Genomic DNA, 19,187 nt, shown 5'->3' with positions numbered 1-19,187 from the left:
TAAATCTACCGTCAACAGCAAGGTTCTCCTACACATTAAAATAAGGCTGCTTTTTCCACCTCCTTACTGTTTGCGCTTTACCTGGTCCCGATAAAAAGCAAAGAATATATAAGGGAACAGAATGAGGTTTTCTCATAAGATTTAAAATCAGTCCATCCATATCATCAGCCTCCTTCTATCTCACCTTCTACACATTTCACCTGGTGCCAACGAAAAGATAAAAATATACAAGGGAAAGAAATGCAAGGTAGTTAATTATCATATTTATGAGCTGCTGCCAATATATTTCTTGGTTGGAGTAGAAACTGAAATTATTGGGGGGAAAAAAGTACATATTCCAATTATCTGATGCCCTGGCACTGCATGAGTATGGCAACTTCCAAGTTCACCGTATTAGTTTTATCTTCTCCTGGCCTTTATAAAGTAGCCATGTAGGAAACTACTAGGTGCAGACCGTTTCATAACTTCGTGATGTTAGCATCATGTTAACCAGAATATTTGGGGAATTTTTTCTCCCTCTTCTAACAGACTAAGGCCAATTTCCTTGCGTCTGACTCAGAATTCCACCAATTTGACCTATCATTATCCTGGTGTGTATATTACAATTGAGTGCTAAATCAGATTTGCTAAACAGAATAAATGGCTCTAACTGTAAAACTTGGAAATCATTAAAGTAATCACAACCTGCCTGATAATGTAATTTCTATCCTTTGTTCTCAATATTGAAAAAGTTGTTGATACATCACATTTATTTCTACCATGATTCTTGATTCAGAGGCTCCTGTAAATAGCAGCACATCATGCACCGGGTTGTGTGAACCCCACACCTGATCAATGGACATAACTTCAAAGCATTGAAAGGGTCATGCTGGTCACCAAATCTGTACCCAGCCTATGGTCTGGGAGTCAGGACTCAATTCCTAGGTTAAGGGGCTGATGGCAGCCTGATGGCCACTTGGGAACACTTGCCAGGAATGTGATGGGCACCTGAAAACACACTCAGGGAACTCCCAGTCTCCTGCCCCCAGTGTTCACTGCAAACACTCACCCAGTAAATTCTACTGGGGCCTAAAGCATTAGATCCCTCGAGGACCATGGGAAGCAAACATTATAATCCTATTCCACGTATGACACAAAACTTTTCAAACCACATGAAGGAGAAAGCCATTCTATTCCTTCGAGGTGTTTTTTAAAAAGATGAAATCTACTATTATACAGACAAATCCATTTAATTCACTCTTGTATGACGTGATCATAACGTTTTGAAATCTGCCACCACCATTTCCCAACTGTACGTTCTCAACAGCATAATCACTGCATTTTATACCATGAAGCCTCATGCTGCAAACATTTGGTGGCATGCCCTCTGAGATGCACATCTTAATCTCTTTTATCCTTTAGTTCAGAGTTCTTGCTTCTGGTCATTTTCCCCTTCTCCTGCAATCAACTTTTGCTAGTAGAATTTCGGAACCTTCTTTCAGACGCCGAACATTTAAAGGAAGTTTCCATGAACGCAAATGTCCTTAAATAGACTGAACATACATCTGTGATTTGTGTGTATTTTCTTCATGATTCAGGCTTTTAGTTGAATCAGGTAGAAAGAAATGATCAGCTGATTACGCTTAAGAAATACTGCTAATTTTAACACAATTTAGTCTATTTTCTAAAGGATTTTATTATTAAATTAGAAGAACATAACCTCCGCCTAATTTTGTCTCAAATAAGGTTCATGGATCCAATTCCTTATAAGCCAGAAAATTTTTTGTTGTTGTTAAAAACAATAAACATCAACAGTGTACAAAAGCAAAAATGTTTTTTTATATCCCCCAAACAAATAAGATCTTGCATCCAGAGTTATCAGTTATATTCACATTTTCTGCCTATCACTTCAAAGAAAGCCATCATTGGCAGTGGATCAATAGTAAACCATAATCACTATACTAGAGAGAGGAGATTTATTGCAAAATGCCCCATGAGACAGTGGCTATTAATTAAACCAAGATTTTACTGCTTTCAGAATTATTGGGAATTCCAAAACTCACTTGCGACGCTCAAATAAATGAGCGGGCTTGTCTTGTTCTCCCCGTTCCTCTCGTTGACGGCCTGCACGTAGTAAGGCCCCGAGTCACTTGCTACTGCTGCAAGGATCACCAGTTGATTCTCCAGTGTGATGGCTCTGTGTCAGAGAAGAAGGGACAGCGTCAAAGCCACTCCATGGGACTTCCTATTTATAAGACAAATTAACTTATTAGGGAAACTATAAAGGAATGTCCAGAGTTTAAAAAAAAAGAGAGAGAGAACTGGAAGGACAAAAACAAATACACGGGTGCCTTGAGGAATGTGGCGGTGGCTGAGCCTCCTCAGGTCCGACTGACAGACGCTTGCCAGGAGGGTGTCAGCGTTCCAGGTACTCCACGTCCGTACCAACCCTTGGTTGTGAGGAGGACAACAATTTGGAATATATGCATCCAGAGTTTGTTAAGACTCAACGATTCCTCTGGGAATTCGTAAGAAGACAAGTTAGAGGAAATTCTACAAAAGCTGGCCTCTGTCTTTCAGGCAGGGCTATTTGATCACGCGTTGGTCATAAACCTTTCAAATAGAGGGCTGGACTGCCAAAGCTTGGACCCACTTGGGGCAAATGAATTTACAGTGATTTTTTTCCCTCTCCCGGGGAGCCTCCTTACAGCCTCTGTATGTCTATTTCTTGACTAATGAGTAGAAGAAACGTTGCCAGTGGGCATAGAGCTGAGCCCTTCAACTCAATGCACCCATAATCACTAACTCCAGGACTGCACATGCTGTACCTATGCCGTCTCCCCACGTCCTAGAAGTGAAAACAAACTGGTTGATCACTACCGAATCCTTCTCATATACGCCAGTTCTACCGGAAAATTTGACCCACCTGCCCTCTCTTTAGAAATAAGAAAACTGAGGATCAGAGAGGTTAAGCTGTTTGCCCAAGGTAACACAGAAAGGCAACAATACCAGAGGGAGGGCTAGGTCTTCTCACATGTAGACTGGTGCCTGACAACCATACCATACACAGACTCTCCCCGGATTACTCACTTAAAAGAAGAAGAAGGAAAAGAACAAAGACATGAATTCCATAGATCCAAGCAACTTTTAATTAAAATGGGTGCCCTCGTATCCTTTGCTCATACTGTAATTCTGTATTCTTTTTACTAGTTAAAGGGGTAGGGGAGGTAGAGTTTGTTAAAAATACAAAGGTGAGTACTACCTTGGCTGATGAATTGCGCTTTGAGGGTAAAACACATTCCGAGAACCAAAATGTAGTTTAGTCTATGCTCTTATTTCCCAAACACTAGAAACATCCTGGGACCCTGGAGTGAACTGTGTCACCTCCCACAACTGTTATGCTACAGTAAATAATTCTATATGTTCACATTTTAATCTTAGACAGTCATAGCTTTTCCAGATTCAGGTAAACTAAGATCCCCATTCTAGTAACATAAAAAACATGCGGAGTAAGCAACCTCTTGTGAGAAATTTTAGCATAATAATCTTTTCTTCCTGCTACCTTTTGAAAGCTTTTTCAAAAACTCTTGATTTTTATATATTTTATAAGATTATCTTAAGAAGTTACTGCTTATTCGGGTTCCCATAGGATATATTACAGTTTGAGATCTCTGTGACTAACTTACCTCATTTTTCATTTAAGAAAATTCCCCTATGAGGAAATTTTCAATTTTTAGACTCATAAAATATTTCAAAAAAGTTTTACTATAATAGAAATTGTTCCATTTTATTTTAGTATATGTTACACTGGCATCTAAAATTAAATATGAATATTTATTACACATAAAGTCACACATTTAATAGTACAATTTAAAAACTGAATATATCATTACTTTTTCCTTTAACATCTGATTTTTGCCAGAGTAATTTCAAATATGCCTATTATTTCTCAGAATTATTCTCTAAAAATGTCCATTAATTCCCTATACTGTTTATGACATTGTTTCAAGGGTATTGAAAATATAAAAGTACATAAAGAATAGAAATATTAAAGTTTACATCTATTATAATTTATATCTTTAAGCTCATTTTTTCTTTTAGTTTTTATTCTGTACCAGTTTAAGTCAAAACTCACGAAGAAAAACTTATCTATTGCCAAAATGACACCACAAAAATGCCCAAACTCTGGAGAACATTAGATTAATGAAGAGCAGTTCCCAGAAGACTTTATTCTTTCTTCCTATCCACCTCTTTCTGAACAGAGCATTTCTACAAAAGAAACTGATTTTTGTAATGAAAATTAAAATACCTAAAAACATTCATCTTACTTTCAAATTCTGAAAATTGTCATAATGCTTAAGAAGGAGGGCAAATTTTCAGAGAGAGTGAAGTGGGTACCAAGCATCCATTCTCTGAGTCTTCTTTCCTGAGACTCTGATCTTGTTTGGTGCCCACGCCTTCCCCAGGCAGCCATGTGATGTGAGGAAGTCGTCTCCATTCCCAGCACCAGGTTTGCATCTTGATCATTAGAGACCAACAAAGGTACCCCAGCCACCTTCAAGACAGTGAGGAGTTGCCATGGGACCCACATGCGGCCCAATCAGACCAAAGGGAAGGACCACGCTTGGGGAGAGGTCTCACTCCTGCTGGAGGCCAGCCAGAAAATACATGGTCTCAGGGCTGCTGGTGGCCACCCCTGCAACCCTGAGGGAAGGCAGTGTGCAAACAAAAGCAAGAAGAAAGACAGAATTTTGAGAATCAGAGCAAATTCGACCAAAGCCCGCAGGTAATGATGAGCAAGGAAGCGAAGCGATCCTTTAATGTGACCCTTACATTTCTTCATAAAGTACTGAGTAAAAATGTTAGGTTACTGAGGCGGAGGTTAACTTTCAACATCGAATCCCCATCTCCACCATTTTATAGTAACAATGTGGTTTGGAGAACTGGCCCAAACGAGCCTATGCTAATCATAGTAATTCAGTCCCTCTTGCCAGCGATTAACAGACAAAACCAGGCTGAAGCCTGTCAGCCTATGGCATGTAGCTGGTGACTGTCACTGGTCTGGGGTAGCCATACCTAAGTCAGTCTCATCAGACCAAAGGGCAGGACTTCTACTCTAAGGCTGGGGACAGGCTTTCTCCCTCCACTAGACGTGAACAAAGAAGCATGTTGCTGCAGATGTGCATGGTGGCAATTTTATGGCCAGGAGGGGAACAACCTTAGCACGAAGCTGATAATGTTGGTGGCAGGACAGAAGGAACAGAAAGCACCTGGGTCCTTGATCCTGATAACCTGGTCAACTGACTGACCCATCCTGCACTCCTTCCTCTCTCTGGACTTCCTGCGTCATGAGAGAATGTACCTCATTCATGTTTAAACTTGCATAAGTTAGGGTTTCTGTCACTGATACAGATTCAAAACAGCATATGCAATAGCATCTCTCTGGGGTAAAAATAGTTTAAAAATGTGTGTCCTCTGTGCATAAGGAAAATAATCCATGTTCACAGTTTTCACTTCAGCAAACAATGCATATTACCTGTTTTCTGCATTTGCACCTGGGAATAAAATATTTCTATTCAAGAAAAAAAATCCTATATATGTGTTTCTATTTACATGTGTATGCATAAAATGTTAACAGTGGTTAGCTCTAAGTCAAAATATTACAAGTAATTTTCTTTTTATTTCTGTATTTTAAAATATTTTTCCATAATAAATATCACTTTTGTTATCAGAAGAACAGTTTTCAAAATGAACACAAAGGCATGCTAAGTAATTACAGTAGCAAAGTTTAATACTTTGCCCATCATATGAACTACATGGCTTTATTACAACGTAATTCCAAAGTACTAATTTAAAACTTACATTGACTTTATAGGAAAATTAGACTACTAAGCCAGAGAGATTTTCCCTTATTTTAACTTTATTAAAATAAATATATGTATGGTTTTATACAGAATTATTTCCTTAGCCTTCCCCATCTTAATTCTATGTTTCAAAATGATATCTTATAATTCTAACTTCTAATTCTATGGGATAATGATAAAGAAAATAAGAAAAAAAATTAAAAGAACTTTGTCCAATATGGGTAAAATGTACTACAGCTCAGGAAACGAGAACGCTGGCTTCATAGAGAACAAGCACAGGAACAGTTTTCACAAGAAAGAAGTCCACCAGTTGTTCTTGTTAGTGGACATTCCTAACGAAGGAAACGCTGCAGTTCAGTAAAAGAGGACCTATTCGAAAGGGCAGTTTCTAAGTCCTTTCCATTTTTCGTTTGATTCTCCCAACGCTTTCTTGAGGCAGCAGGCAAAATAAGACTTCTCCATTTAGGAAAGGAGGAGACCTCAGAGGAGCTGCCTGGGGTCTTTGACCATCAGCATCGATCAAAACATCTGTGGAGGAAAATGCCCCTGGGAGGTGAGCCCCTAGACCCAAGGGCTCACGCATTTGGTGTATGGGGCTGGGGGGCCACCCAGCACGGATATCGACGATGAGCTTCCTGCCACACTTGCCACTGTTGAGGGGACGATGCATTCTCCATGCCGTCAGAACATCTACTTTCAGAGATGGGACACTGACATACAAATTCTAGAAGCACCAGATTTAAGCTTGGTGAAAACAGCCCAGTGTGCACCTTGTAGTTGCTCAATACAGGAAGGAAAGTAAGGGTCCATGTTCTCCCAGAGTGCCACGGGAACAAACCAAATAACTAGGTTCACTATCTAGTCAGCAGCTCTCTGAGTCCCCAGGATTGACTCAGAGTGGAGGGAATACACATCTGAATTGGCATATTTATAAACTTAGATTTGGTGTATTTATAAACCATAAGAAGTCATAGGAAACACTTTAATAACTTTCCCTAAAGAGCAGTGGTGGGCGCAAACGGAGGAGTTGCAGGGGATACCCAAAAACACTTCCAAGATGTGCCTCGAAACTTGCAAGGGAACCCACCCTTTGGCTTTCATGAGAAGATCAAGTGTCTCTGGCTATCCGTAAGTATTTTGATCTTTGACACTTCTAACACAAAGCAGGATGGTAATATAAACATTGATTTATACATTACGACAAAAATTCAGTGAAGGGTTTAGTATAATAAGAACTTTACCCAGAAAATAGAAAAGTATAATCTGTCTGTGGTTTTACTATCACAGATGTTAAAACAGCATCTGATTAGTTTAAACTGACATTCAAGTACATTTCAAAAAGATCAGAGTGCAGAAAAATGCAGAACATTCATTTTTAAGCCCTTAAACATTAAAAAAAAAAGCATTTAAAATAGTCTCCATTTTAATTAAACAACTTTCTAATGGGTTGGTTCTAAGGCTTAGTGTTCTGACTATAATCTGTATCTCAAGCCTCACAGCTTAATAGCAAGTTCAAGGCCGACAACTTCAAAATTGATGAACTTCTCTTACATGTATAATTACGAGAACTAAAATTGCCTCCAAGTATTTTGGCAACAACAAGTCTGGATACTCAAGAAATGTTAAGGCACCAGGATGGCAAGTTTACTTAGTCAAAGAGTAGACACTTGCTGCTGACCATGTGCTCTGGGTGCAAGAAGAACACTGCAGGGCCAGCCTGGTGGCCGCGTGGTTAAAGTTCCGCACACTCCACTTCAGCGGCCGGGGTTCACTGCTTCACATCCTCAGCGCAGACCTACTCCACTCACCAGCCACGCTGTGCTGCCATCCCACATACTAAATAGAGGAAGACTGGCACAGATGATAGCTCAGGACTAATCTTCTTCACCACAAAACAAAACATAGCCTCCAAATTCTCTGACACTGCTCCCATCATTTAAAAAAAAGAAAAGAAAAGAAGAACATTTATTTAAAAGCAAGTGAAGAAGAATTTGGGAAACCTATTTCTCAGAATTTCAAACTAATAGAAATGATGAGCTAAGTTGTGTTCATTAATAGAATACAGGAATACTCAAGATAGATGACAAGAAGTACTGGGCAAACCGGATTCTGAGTCAGCTCTAGTGTACACAGTAATGCAGGCTCTGAGGAGAAAGGCAGCCATCAAATTTCAGAGCCATGGTGTCCAGTAATAGATACATTGTCCTTCTGTGGGAGGGGAAAGACCAAAGGTGACCGGAGAGGGAAGACACTAGAAACAGGAAGGGGCCTTCCAAGCCCTCCACAGCTGAGTTACCGTCATGCTCCATGCCTTGGGAAACGTTTCCATTTAGTCCAGGCCGGGATGCTGTCCTGCAGCAGGTATAGCTAATTTCACATGGCAAGTATAGGGAAACATACAATTAAATTTATATCAATTAACCTTCAGTCTCATTCTTTTCTATACCAACTGTCAGCTCTTAATTATAGGTACAAATGGAGGTCAGTGGTAGGGTGGAATTTCTAAAATGGTAACTCCCTTAAAATCGTTTGGGTTTTAAACATATTCAGATATATATACGTTCTGCCTTATACATAAGTGCCCCCTAGTATTGAGGCACAGAGGCTGACAAACAGTATGCAGTCAATAAGTATGTGCTGATTGAATGAAAAGAAGGAAACATTCAGGGATTCATATTCACATATTTGTTCCGACTATTCCTTTCTGAGCCTGCAACTACATTTTGGTGCCAGAACCCAGGCGAGGAGAGGAGTCATTTACGCATTTAATAAATATGCATGGGGCACCTGCTATGCGTATAACACTGTCCAGGGAAGGTAACCATGACATACGGCCACTGAACCCAAGGAGCTAACTCCAAGGGAAGAAGATATCCAAAGGCATAGGAAGAAAAACGATAGCTGTGTGAAGTCCCAAATGTGTGAAACTAGTCTATGCATTTTGTAGAATTTTACATAAGCCAAACAGGCAGCTGCCTCATCACAAAACACGCAGGTCTGACCACATCTACCTTCCTCGGAACAGCTTCTTAAAAAGTGAAACATGGATGCGATGTCACATGGGAAAGCCAGACCCGGCTCTCTAACCCAGAACACATGCAATGTCCAGCAATGGGAGGACAGCTCCTGGAGGCCCCCTTGGAGGAAACACCCTCTCTTCCGCTGACCCTGCTACCTGCATACCTTGCCTCTCACCTGAAGCTCTGGCCAAGGACTCCTATGAGGCAGCACTTCCCCAAAAAGGGCAGCGCATCCACTTTCTCCCAAACTGTGGCCCGGGCCTGGGGCTTCCCTGACTGCTCTGTAGGCACACAGGCGCTGGGTGTGGTCCCGGTCAGCACGGCTAACAGTGGCAGAGAGGACACTTCAGTGGACCACAAAGAGAAGCAGAGAGGGACACTTGTCCTGCGTGCTCATTGTCTGTCTCTGAATAAAAGCAGACAGGAGAGTGGAACTTAGAGTTTCTTCATCTCCAAACCCAGCTCCTGGGAGCCCGAGGGAGAACACGGCCTGCCTTTAAGTTAAAACCCGAAGTGGTCTACAGAGAAGACACCTCCCCTTTCTACCAGAACAAATGATGACAGTTGACAGGAACTAACACCATAGACAAACCCAGGGTGAAGTTATTACTATGTTCCGTATGAAGACAGAGAGGCCCTTCAGATGCTCAGACAGGTGCGCCTTGACTGGAGCAACGGACCTGCAATGAGACCTGACCCTGATTCTGCTCCCTTGGGCTCCTTCCTTGTTTTTTTCATCTGTGACTAGAAATGACAGTACTTACATCAAAAGGACCTTTATGAAGGGCAAATCAGGTAGTGATGTGAATGAGGCTGACACCTAAGTCATTCATTCAGTGTTTCCTGAATCTGAACCTGCTTCCTCAGGTGTGGGGCGTAGGAACAGCAAGTAACAAAATAACAAATGTAGCCCACTCCTCTTTTGGAGGCTCAATCTCAAATACTTTCTAGAGTTTTAGTTGACAGACTTCCACACAAACAAACACCGCCGGGTCACTGAATTATCAGATTAAAGCCATAAAATGATCTGATGCCACTACTACAGAAAGCCCGCCGCTCAGGAGCAAAAGTGTAACGATTTAGCAAAGAGGCCTAGGAGAAACATTTTCAGATGCTTCCACCCAGCTAACACACAAACAGCAAGACCCACTTTACAAGACTTTAATGCTGGAAAATCCCTGGCCTCTTTTCAGCATGTGCTGACGTGTCATAAATAGAATCGATCCTCTTCCTCTAGGAAAGACGCTGCACAATAGGAAGGATGGAAAAGAAAGGCAGAAATTACAGGATAACTTGATGTAACTAGTAAAGGATTTATTTCATCAAAGATTTTTGCCCAGAAGAAATATATTGATTATAGCAGTGTTTCTTAAATTTTCTGGCTAGTTTTAAAAGGTATTTTAGTCAATTAATACTTATTCAGGGGTCTTTTGCTATTTTAATTAATTGTTCCCCGCACAAGGCACATTTAAAGGCCATGCTAAATTTCTGGTGTGGTCATATGCAAGAGAATGAAGTGAATGAGGAAGGTTTAAACAGAGCTGAAGTTTATGCATAAAAATTTCCAGCCAAGCTTTTTTCCTGCTAAAAGAAACAAACAAAAATTTTAAAAAGAACAAGAAACAAGACAAATGTGTGGAATATGCATTTTTAGGTCTTACCCAGAGTGTAAAATCCACTAAAACTAGAAAGCATTAAAAAAGATGACAGAAAGGCATCTAAAAACAGATGACCACCAGTGACAGCCCCGCAGGAGGTGGGCCATCCGTGAGTCCTTCTATCCTGAGATCCTCTGAAAACAGTGGAAACATCTGAAATAAGTTCATTTTACATATAATAGAAACAATACACAATTTGGCTGAAATGGCCAAGTAAGAGACTTTTCTCCAGAGCAAGAATATCAAGATCAGGGCAGCTGTCAACCTGACGGACACAAGAGTGGCTGGTGAAGGATGCGCAGGGTGTGTCAGCGTCTGCCTGCAGCCTCTGCCACCATTCAGTCACTCCTAAGGCAGTGGGGGAGGTGGAGAGTTGACCCAGCCATTCCTATGTCAGGAAAGCCTAAGGCTGACGATTCAAGCTTCAGACAAGTCGGTTTCCCTCCATATCTTATTTTCTTCACAATAAAGCTCTCGGAGGCTTTTTTCCCTTCTGCAGAAGAAGGGGCCACGGGCAGAGCACTTGACCCTGGCTCTGCGTGATATCGTCTGCGTAGGATTATGTCTTCATGGCAGGATCAAGCACAAGGAGCAGCTGCCATAAAAGCTAGAGCTCTTCTTTAGGAGCAAACAATAGCAGAGGAATATTGCAAAATCACTAGCAGCGCACATTGCTTCTGTAAACCCTCTCCACCTTTCAAGTCGGTCACAGTTTAGTTCCTCTTTAAAGGAACATAATTATTACAAAGAGGTTCTATTCTTTTGCTAAACTCTTTTTGATCATTAAGGGTCAAAGCTGTGCCCACAGAGCCAGGAGGACCTGTGCTGGCTGGAGGAGTCACAGAGCTTCAGGGATGACAGCTCATCTTCAGGGACGGGGGGCCCCCTCCACGTGCCTCGAAAATGCCTGCTCCCCAACTCCAGAGAGACATCTCCATGCTCAAGAAAACAACTCCATCAACGGGGAAGAGGAAGATAAACCCAGAAGAAACCCAATTTTCTTTTAACTATTTTTCTTTCTGGAAATTACTACGATAGGCATGGCATTTGTGCATGAGCAGAATGCTTTATCATGCGACACGCGACACATGACACACGAGCATCTGTGATTACGTGTATAGCTCTGGCAAGCAAGTGCAGGGAAATGGTAAACTATTCAGTACAGAGAAACTAATTTATAAACAAGCCGGGGAATTATTTACAATCCTGGGCCGCTAAATTAACACTCAGGCAGGGTTCCCACATCCCTGCTAACTGTGAAACAAGCCACCTTCCAGGGAGAAGGCTGCCCCCTTCCCGGGCTGGGCCGGGGTCCAGGAGGCCGCGCGTTATTTACACCTGAGCTGGGATTGTTCCAAAGGTGCTGATCAGTGAATGCAGCTGACCCATCAGCCACAGTTGGGAGACGGACATTGGCATTCTTTTCCGAGTTCTGAAGGGTTTCTGTGCATTCACTTTCAGCAGGAGTGAACCTGTTGGGGCACCTCTCCCTGAGAACTGACCCTCTGGCCACTCCCCCAGTCATCCCACTACGTGGGCTGCTTGCAGGTCCTGGGAAGGAGCAGGAAGCCCCCTTTCAACTCTCCTCTTCTGCAAAACTTCGGCTCTGCCCTCCTCACAGTAATGATGAGAACCAACCTTATCTGAGCACCTTCTCCGAGCCTGGCACAGTGCTGAGTGCTCTGCCTGCATTATCTCCGCTGGTCCTCACAGCAAACAGTGGTTAAGACCCAGGATTTGGATCCAGAGACAAGTGCATGGGAGCCCCTCCTCTGACACTCCCTGGCTGTGCACATTCAGCCAGCTGCTTGACAGGTGGACTGATCCTCAGTCCTCGTCTCCCGATGAGGATAGTAAAGGTACCTATTTCTTAGTGTTGGTATGAGAAACAAATGAAATAATACATAAAAACTGATGAGCCTAATACCTGGCGTATGCACCAAACTCAAAAATGGTTACCTGCGGTTATCATCCCATTTTACACACGGGAAGCTGAGGCTGTTAGAGGTGAAAAAACTTTCCCAAAGAAAGTGGAAGAATCAGGAGTGTAACCCGGTCCCACCTCAGGCCCCAGATGGATTCTCTCCTCAAGGCCCCTCACCCTCGGCTATGCCAACTTCCCTCTCCCAGACCCAGTGAGGCGAGAGGCCAGCAGCAGTAGTCAGTACAAGCTCTGTCGTGCCATTCAACGTGTCGCCTCTTGGGTTTCTCTCTTTCTGTCTCTCTGTCTCTCTCTCTGCCTCTTCTCTAGGACTCACCTCTGGCTCCTGGGTGGCTAAGACAGTGCCTGGCGTAAGGGAGTGACGATGGGACAGGTGGTGCAATGAAGGAGCAGTGCTGGGACCATTTGGGTTTCGTGAAGTCCCATGGGCATCAACCAGGAGGACAGGTGCTCCACCAGCCACCAGATCTCCATCGGGAAACCCCTGTGCCTCCGAGCTAGAGAAGTTGGAGGTGAGGGTTCCCTTTCCTACCCTGGTAGAGCCCCCAAAGCTAGGCCTTCTTGGCTACTGTTGTGGAAGTTTTCTTCTCCACTAAGCCAGTCACCAGTCCTGCTCATAAGAGGCAGAAATTGGAGACTTGGGGTCGGTCATGAAAATTAGTGGAAAAAGGTTTTCCTTTGGAGATAGGGAATATGTTTCCTCAAGAACTATGAACCTTGGACTTTCCCAGGAAAAGTTTCATAATACCCTTTGTTTTGGATATTAGGCTGTGTCTAAAATGAGAAAATAAGCAGGCAACTTCAGATTCGCTTGGGTGCATGGTGATATGGCAAAATAGAGCAATAAATAATTTAAAGAGGACCATTTTGGGAAAGTCTAAGTATATTGAAAACATTATTAACTGTGACAATACACCTGTGAGATACAGGTAGCGTGCATATTTAGGCAATATCACTCACAGAGCACAGACACCCCACACGAGAATAAAATGGGAAGAATGGATAAAAATAGCAAAAAGGGTAACAGCCACTTTCCCCAACTGTCTCCACTTCTTGCCATTGTCAATGATCATGCAGTTCATTTCCATGAGAAACTCAACACAATCACATAAAACCTCATTGCCTCCATTTGTCTTTTTCGCGAACTGCACTGTTGTTTGTTAGGTGGTGAAATATTTGTTCTTAGTCCTTGGCCACATCTCCCAACAGGCGTCTTAGTTTACCACAAGAAGTATGTAACTAGTACCCTGGCCGAAAAAGCGTAAAGCGAACCAGGCACTAGGTTTTGAGCAGAATAAAAGACCACAGCCGTCCCTTTGGCAGAGTTATCCAAAGGGAAAGACCTTCGAGATTCCCTGAAGGAGAAGCCGGACATTGCCGGGAGGAGAGGCAGGAAAAGGAGAACGAGGTAGGTCTCTGCCACCAAGCTCTTAGCCATGTACTTAGTGTAGGAACCTCTTTTGGGCCAGCCGAATAACGGCCCCAAATATGGCCACGTCCTAATCCCCAGAACCCATACATATGTCGCCTCACACAACAAAGAGACTTTGCAGAGGAGATTAAGTTAAGCATCTTGATGTGGGGAGAGAAGCTTGGATTATCTGGTGGGCCCAAGGAATTACAAGGGTCCTTAAAAGTGAAAGAAGGAGTCAGAGCCCGAGAGGGATCTGAAGGTGTGACTCTGCCAGCTTTGAAGATGAAGGAAGGGGCCACAAGCCAAGGAGAGCAGGCACAGCTAGAAGCTGGAAAAGGCAAGGAAGCAGATGTCCCCTAGAGCCTCCAGAGGAACACAGCTCTCTGACACCTTGATTTCAGTCCACTCAGACTCATTGCGAACTTCTGACCCCAGGAACTGTAAGATAATAAATCCGTGTTGTTGAAAGTCACTAAGTTTGTGGTAATTTGTTACAGCAGCAACAGAAAACTAACACACTCCTGAAAAACTTGAGTTCTCTGGCCTCCAGTTTCTTCATCTCTGAAATGAGAGATCCCTACCCAGCTCACAGGGTTGTTGGGTATATTAAAAAAGTAAGTTTAAAGTATGCACATGTGCTAAGCATAGGGCCTGGCACTGTAAATATTCAACAATGTATTTCCCATTATCACACAGACAGACTGAAATTTATGGCAAGACTGATTCAGACCTTCCTCTGATAGAATGTTGGCATCGATTCATTTATTTGTGATGAAAATAAAAGAGAAGATTTTCAATCACCAGCATTTGTAATCTTTCTCTTCCTTTACTTTAGGGCCTCATCAAGCAGTTTGGGGTGGCGACATAGACTGGGGAAGGAGGGGGGCCTTAGGAATTCACACTGAGGAGGGAAACATGAAGTCTAGAACGGATCCAGAAAGGAAGGTGGAGGCAGGGGCAAAGAGCCAGGCTGGCTATGTGGAGGTCATCGGGAGGGAGGAGAGAGGATGAAAAGAGAAGTTTCGTAACTCTTTGAGAGACTAGTAGTGATTTCAATTGCTTTGACAATGTATCTTTTTTGGACGGGCTGTATTATATTTTTTTGCTTTGCCACCAAGCAGAGACTAGCACAAGATATGTTTCATTCATTTGTTCATTCACTCATTCATTCATTTAATCATCTGACAAACAATTATGGAACCCTTACTGGGGAATTTTCTGATAGTTAAGAGAGTACTGAGGGGTTTTTCAGTCACCGTATTCCAGCAGGGGATTGTGAGGTCAGGCATCTAACCCAATGGTTAAAAGCGCCTGCTCCAGTCCCTGAGGCCAAACTGTGGTATCTAAAGGCCATTTCCACAAAAAGGAACCAGTGCCTTTGGAGAAATGATTAATCATGGGTCTGAGGCATGAAATGCACAAGATGAGCCCTGAACATCTTGTATCACATAGGGAGGAAACAATGAGAGACCAGGTCATTTCGAAAGGACTCAGGAATCAACCTGAGGCAGCTCCCTCTACCCTAAAAGGGCACACTCTGAGCACCAATAAGAAGGCACACAAATCAGAAAGGAAGAAATAAACTGCTTCTAGCGGCAGACGAGACGGTCTACAAAGAAAATACCAAGAAGTCTACACAAAACAAAAAACCACTAACTTATAGAACCAACAAGTGAGTTCAGCAAAGGTTTCAGGATACAAGATAAGTATACAAAGACCAGGGGCACTTCTATATAATAGCAACAAACGTGAAAACCAAAATTAAAAATACAATACCAGGAGCCAGCCCCATGGCCTAGTGGTTAAGTCCGGCATGCTCTCAACTTTGGCGGCCCAGGTTCGGTTCCTGGGCACGGACCTACATCACTCATTGGCAGCCGTACTATGGGGCTGACCCACATACAAAATAGAGGAAGACTGGCATAGATGTTAGCTCAGGACAAATCTTCCTCAAGGAAAAAGAGGAAGATGGGTAACAGATGTTAGCTCAGGGTCAATCTTCCGTAGCAAATAAATAAATAAATAAATAAATAAATATACATATATATATATATATATATATATATATATAATACCATTTACAATCACTCAACAGAAATACTCAAGTGAAAATCTGGCAAATATGTCCAGTACTCATATTTGTAGTTTGAAAAACTACAAAAACTGAAGAAAGCAAACAAAGCTCTAAATAAATGGAAAGACATACCAAGTTCGCAGACTGGAAAACTCAACAAATTAAAGATGTCAGTTTTCTCCAAACAGATTTAATGTGATTCCTATCAAAATCCCAGAAAAAAAATCTTTTTGCACATGTATGAAATTTTTCTAAAATTAATATGGCAGGCAATGAAATTAGAAGGCTACAATTTTGAAAAAAAGGGAAAGACTAGGAAGAATCATCTATCCAATGTTAAGATTTACTATGTAACCATGATTATTAAAACAGTGTGGTATTGGCAGATGAACAGATACAGATCAATGGATCAGAATAGAGAACCCAGAAATAAACCCATACAAGTCTGGCCATCTGATTTTTGACAAAGGTGAAAATGTAATTCAATGAAGGAAATAAAGTCTTTCAACAAATGGTGTTGGAGCAATTGGACATTCAGGGGGAAAAGGAAAATTAACCTTGACCTAACCCCCATACACTTTATACAAAAATTAACTCATAATAGATTTGTACATAAAATGTAAAACTGTAAAATTTCTAGAATACGGGAGAAGGTCTTTGGGACCAGGGCTTGGTTCAGAGTTCTTAGACGTGACATAGGAAACATAATCCATAAATGAAAAAATCAATAAACTAGACTTCATCAAAACTAAAAACTTTTGTTCTGTGAAAAACCCTGTAAAGGAACAGACACGTTACAGATTGGGAGAAAATGTTTGCAAACCACAAATCTGACAAAGGACACCTATCTAGAATACATAAAGAACTCTCAAAAGTCCACAGTAAAAAACCCCAAACAATCCAATTAGAAAATTGGCAAAGGACCTGAAGAGACATTTCACAGAAGAGGATGTACAGATGGCAAAGAAGCCCATGAAAAGATGTTCGACATCACCAGCCATTAAGTAAATGCAAATTAAGGCCATGATGAACTATTACTACATACTTATTAAAACAGCTAAAATAAAAATGGTCATGCAGAGAAACTGCTTCTTTCATTCTTTGTGGTGGGAGTGTAAAGTGGTATAGCCACTTTGGAAAATTGTTTGGCAGTTTCTTAAAAAGCTAAACATGTACTTACCATTTGGCCCAGCAATTTCACTCCCGGACATTCATCCCAGGGAAATGAAAATTTAAGTCCACACAAAAATCTGTACACAAATGTTCATAGCAGTTTTATTTGGAATCGCCAAATAAATTGTTGGTTGAAACCCAAATGTTCCTCCACAGGTGAAGAGTTAAATAAACTGTGCTCCTACCACGCCGTGGAACACCAAACGGCATCAGCAATAAAAAGGAGCTAGCAATTGATACACGCAACTCGCTCGGATCTCAAGGGCATTGTGCTAAGTGAAAAAAGTCGATCTCAAAAGGCCACATACTGCATAATTCCACTGACATAACATTCTTGAAATGACAAAATTATAGAGATGAAACACAGCTTGGTGGTTGCCGGTGGGGGAGGGACGTTACAGGGGAGGGAGGTGGGTGTGACTATAAAGGGGCAGCGTGATGGAGATCTCTGTGGATGGAGCGGGTCTGTGTCTCGATAGCAGTGGGGGTTACAGGAATCTACACATGTGATAACACGACACACAACTGTACACACACAGTGTACCGATGTCCATCTCCTGGTTTTGATAGTGCCCTGTAGTTATGTAAGATATAACCACTTGGTGAATCGTACGTGAGACCTCTCTGAATAATTTTTGCAACTTTCAGCGAATGTATAATTATTTTAAAATAAAAAGTTAAAAAAAAAATCCTACGCCAGAGAAAAGAATAAGAAGGAACACTTCCAACTCATTCTACGGGGATAGAACATTTGGAAACTAAAACCAACAAGCTGTTTTATCCTCCTAGAACACACCAGCTGGTCAGTGGAGTGCTCTGGCTGGAGTTCTCTAGGAGAGACAAATGTTGGAGTTTGGGAACTGAATAATAAAACAGGGTGAGCAACGTGCAGTCAGGATTACGGGATCCAGAGAGAGAGTGCCATGAGGTGAAACAGGCTTGGGGTGTTACAGGATGTCAAGGAAAGCCAAGGAGGTGAGAACAGACACAGCCAGGGAGACAGGGAAGAAGTGCTGGGGGCAGCCATGTCATCTGGAACCTTCCAGACCTTGTTCAGGACTCTTCATCAACAGGAAGGCCCCACAGTTTATCACTCTGGGCACCCCCCTTCCTGCTTTGGTCCAGCTTGATGATCAGGGCTAAGGAGGGAGGATGAAAGAGACAAGAATATTGACAGCACACTGACAATCTACAATGTATAGAAATGTAGCTATAAGAGCTCAAAATGTATAGCTGAGGCCAGTTGTGGAATTAAAAAGAAAAAAGGGGATTAAACAATTTAGTAGACTGTAAGGGTCATGGAACAGGAATTTATGCTTTTAATTTTAACCTTGCAGTGATATTGAAAAGAGAATAAATTATATGCACTATGTTCCAAAGAAAAGTAGAGATATATTAGAAAAGTTTTCATTAAAGCTACCACAAAGAAAAAAAAGGTTAGGGTGATAAAATACTACTTTTGGCTATTTAAAAAAACCCTGTTACATGAAATAGCTAGTTACACAATAACGCCTCATAAATGAAATAGTAATGTGTCTTCTTTTATCATCTGCATCTGTGTCTTCCTTTGCTCAAAAACTGTCAGCCTGGTATGGCTAGGTTAACTGTGCTTTGGGATGAATTAGCAAAAGAAAAGGCATTTGCTAAAAACTACATTTCATTGTGCAAATATCTGAGCTTGAGACATTTTCAGTTAGGGTAGGAGGAGCAAAGGGGTCAATATAAAAGGAAAGTTAAAGAGAGGTAGCTCAACCAGAGCCAAGAATTGTGACAAGGACCAGTCTCCCGAACTAAGGGCAAACTAGGCCGGCCTGCTGGTGTACCTGGGCTTCTGACACGCCTCCACAGGTCGAGAAGCTATCTCAAGGGGTACAAGGGACTTTTCTCTTTTGATGCAGGGATAAGGTGTGTGTGTATGTAGGAGTGATACAGAGAAAACTGAATACTGTTACACTTTACGAATCACCTGGTATGTGACAGAATAGTAAACAGCACTTTGCTTTAAAAAAAGAAAAGGTAGGGGCCGGCTTGACGGCACAGCAGTTAAGTTTGCACGTTCCACT

At 41.9% G+C, this 19,187-nt stretch overlaps 1 protein-coding gene across 1 annotated transcript in view; it reads right to left on the bottom strand.

The window, feature by feature from the left end:
- The window catches only part of SDK1 (sidekick cell adhesion molecule 1), a 625,710-nt gene that overhangs the window by 363,273 nt on the left and 243,250 nt on the right, over window positions 1–19,187 (bottom strand). The window contains exon 5 of the mRNA XM_046666514.1: window positions 2,043–2,176. Within this exon, the coding sequence (XP_046522470.1) occupies window positions 2,043–2,176 (134 nt within the window). The remainder of the gene's footprint in view (window positions 1–2,042; window positions 2,177–19,187) is intronic.

Source organism: Equus quagga, chromosome 7 (genome assembly GCF_021613505.1).
Source record: "Equus quagga isolate Etosha38 chromosome 7, UCLA_HA_Equagga_1.0, whole genome shotgun sequence".
Classification (NCBI taxonomy): Eukaryota; Metazoa; Chordata; class Mammalia; order Perissodactyla; family Equidae; genus Equus; species Equus quagga.
This window is presented reverse-complemented; position numbering and strand designations above follow the sequence as displayed.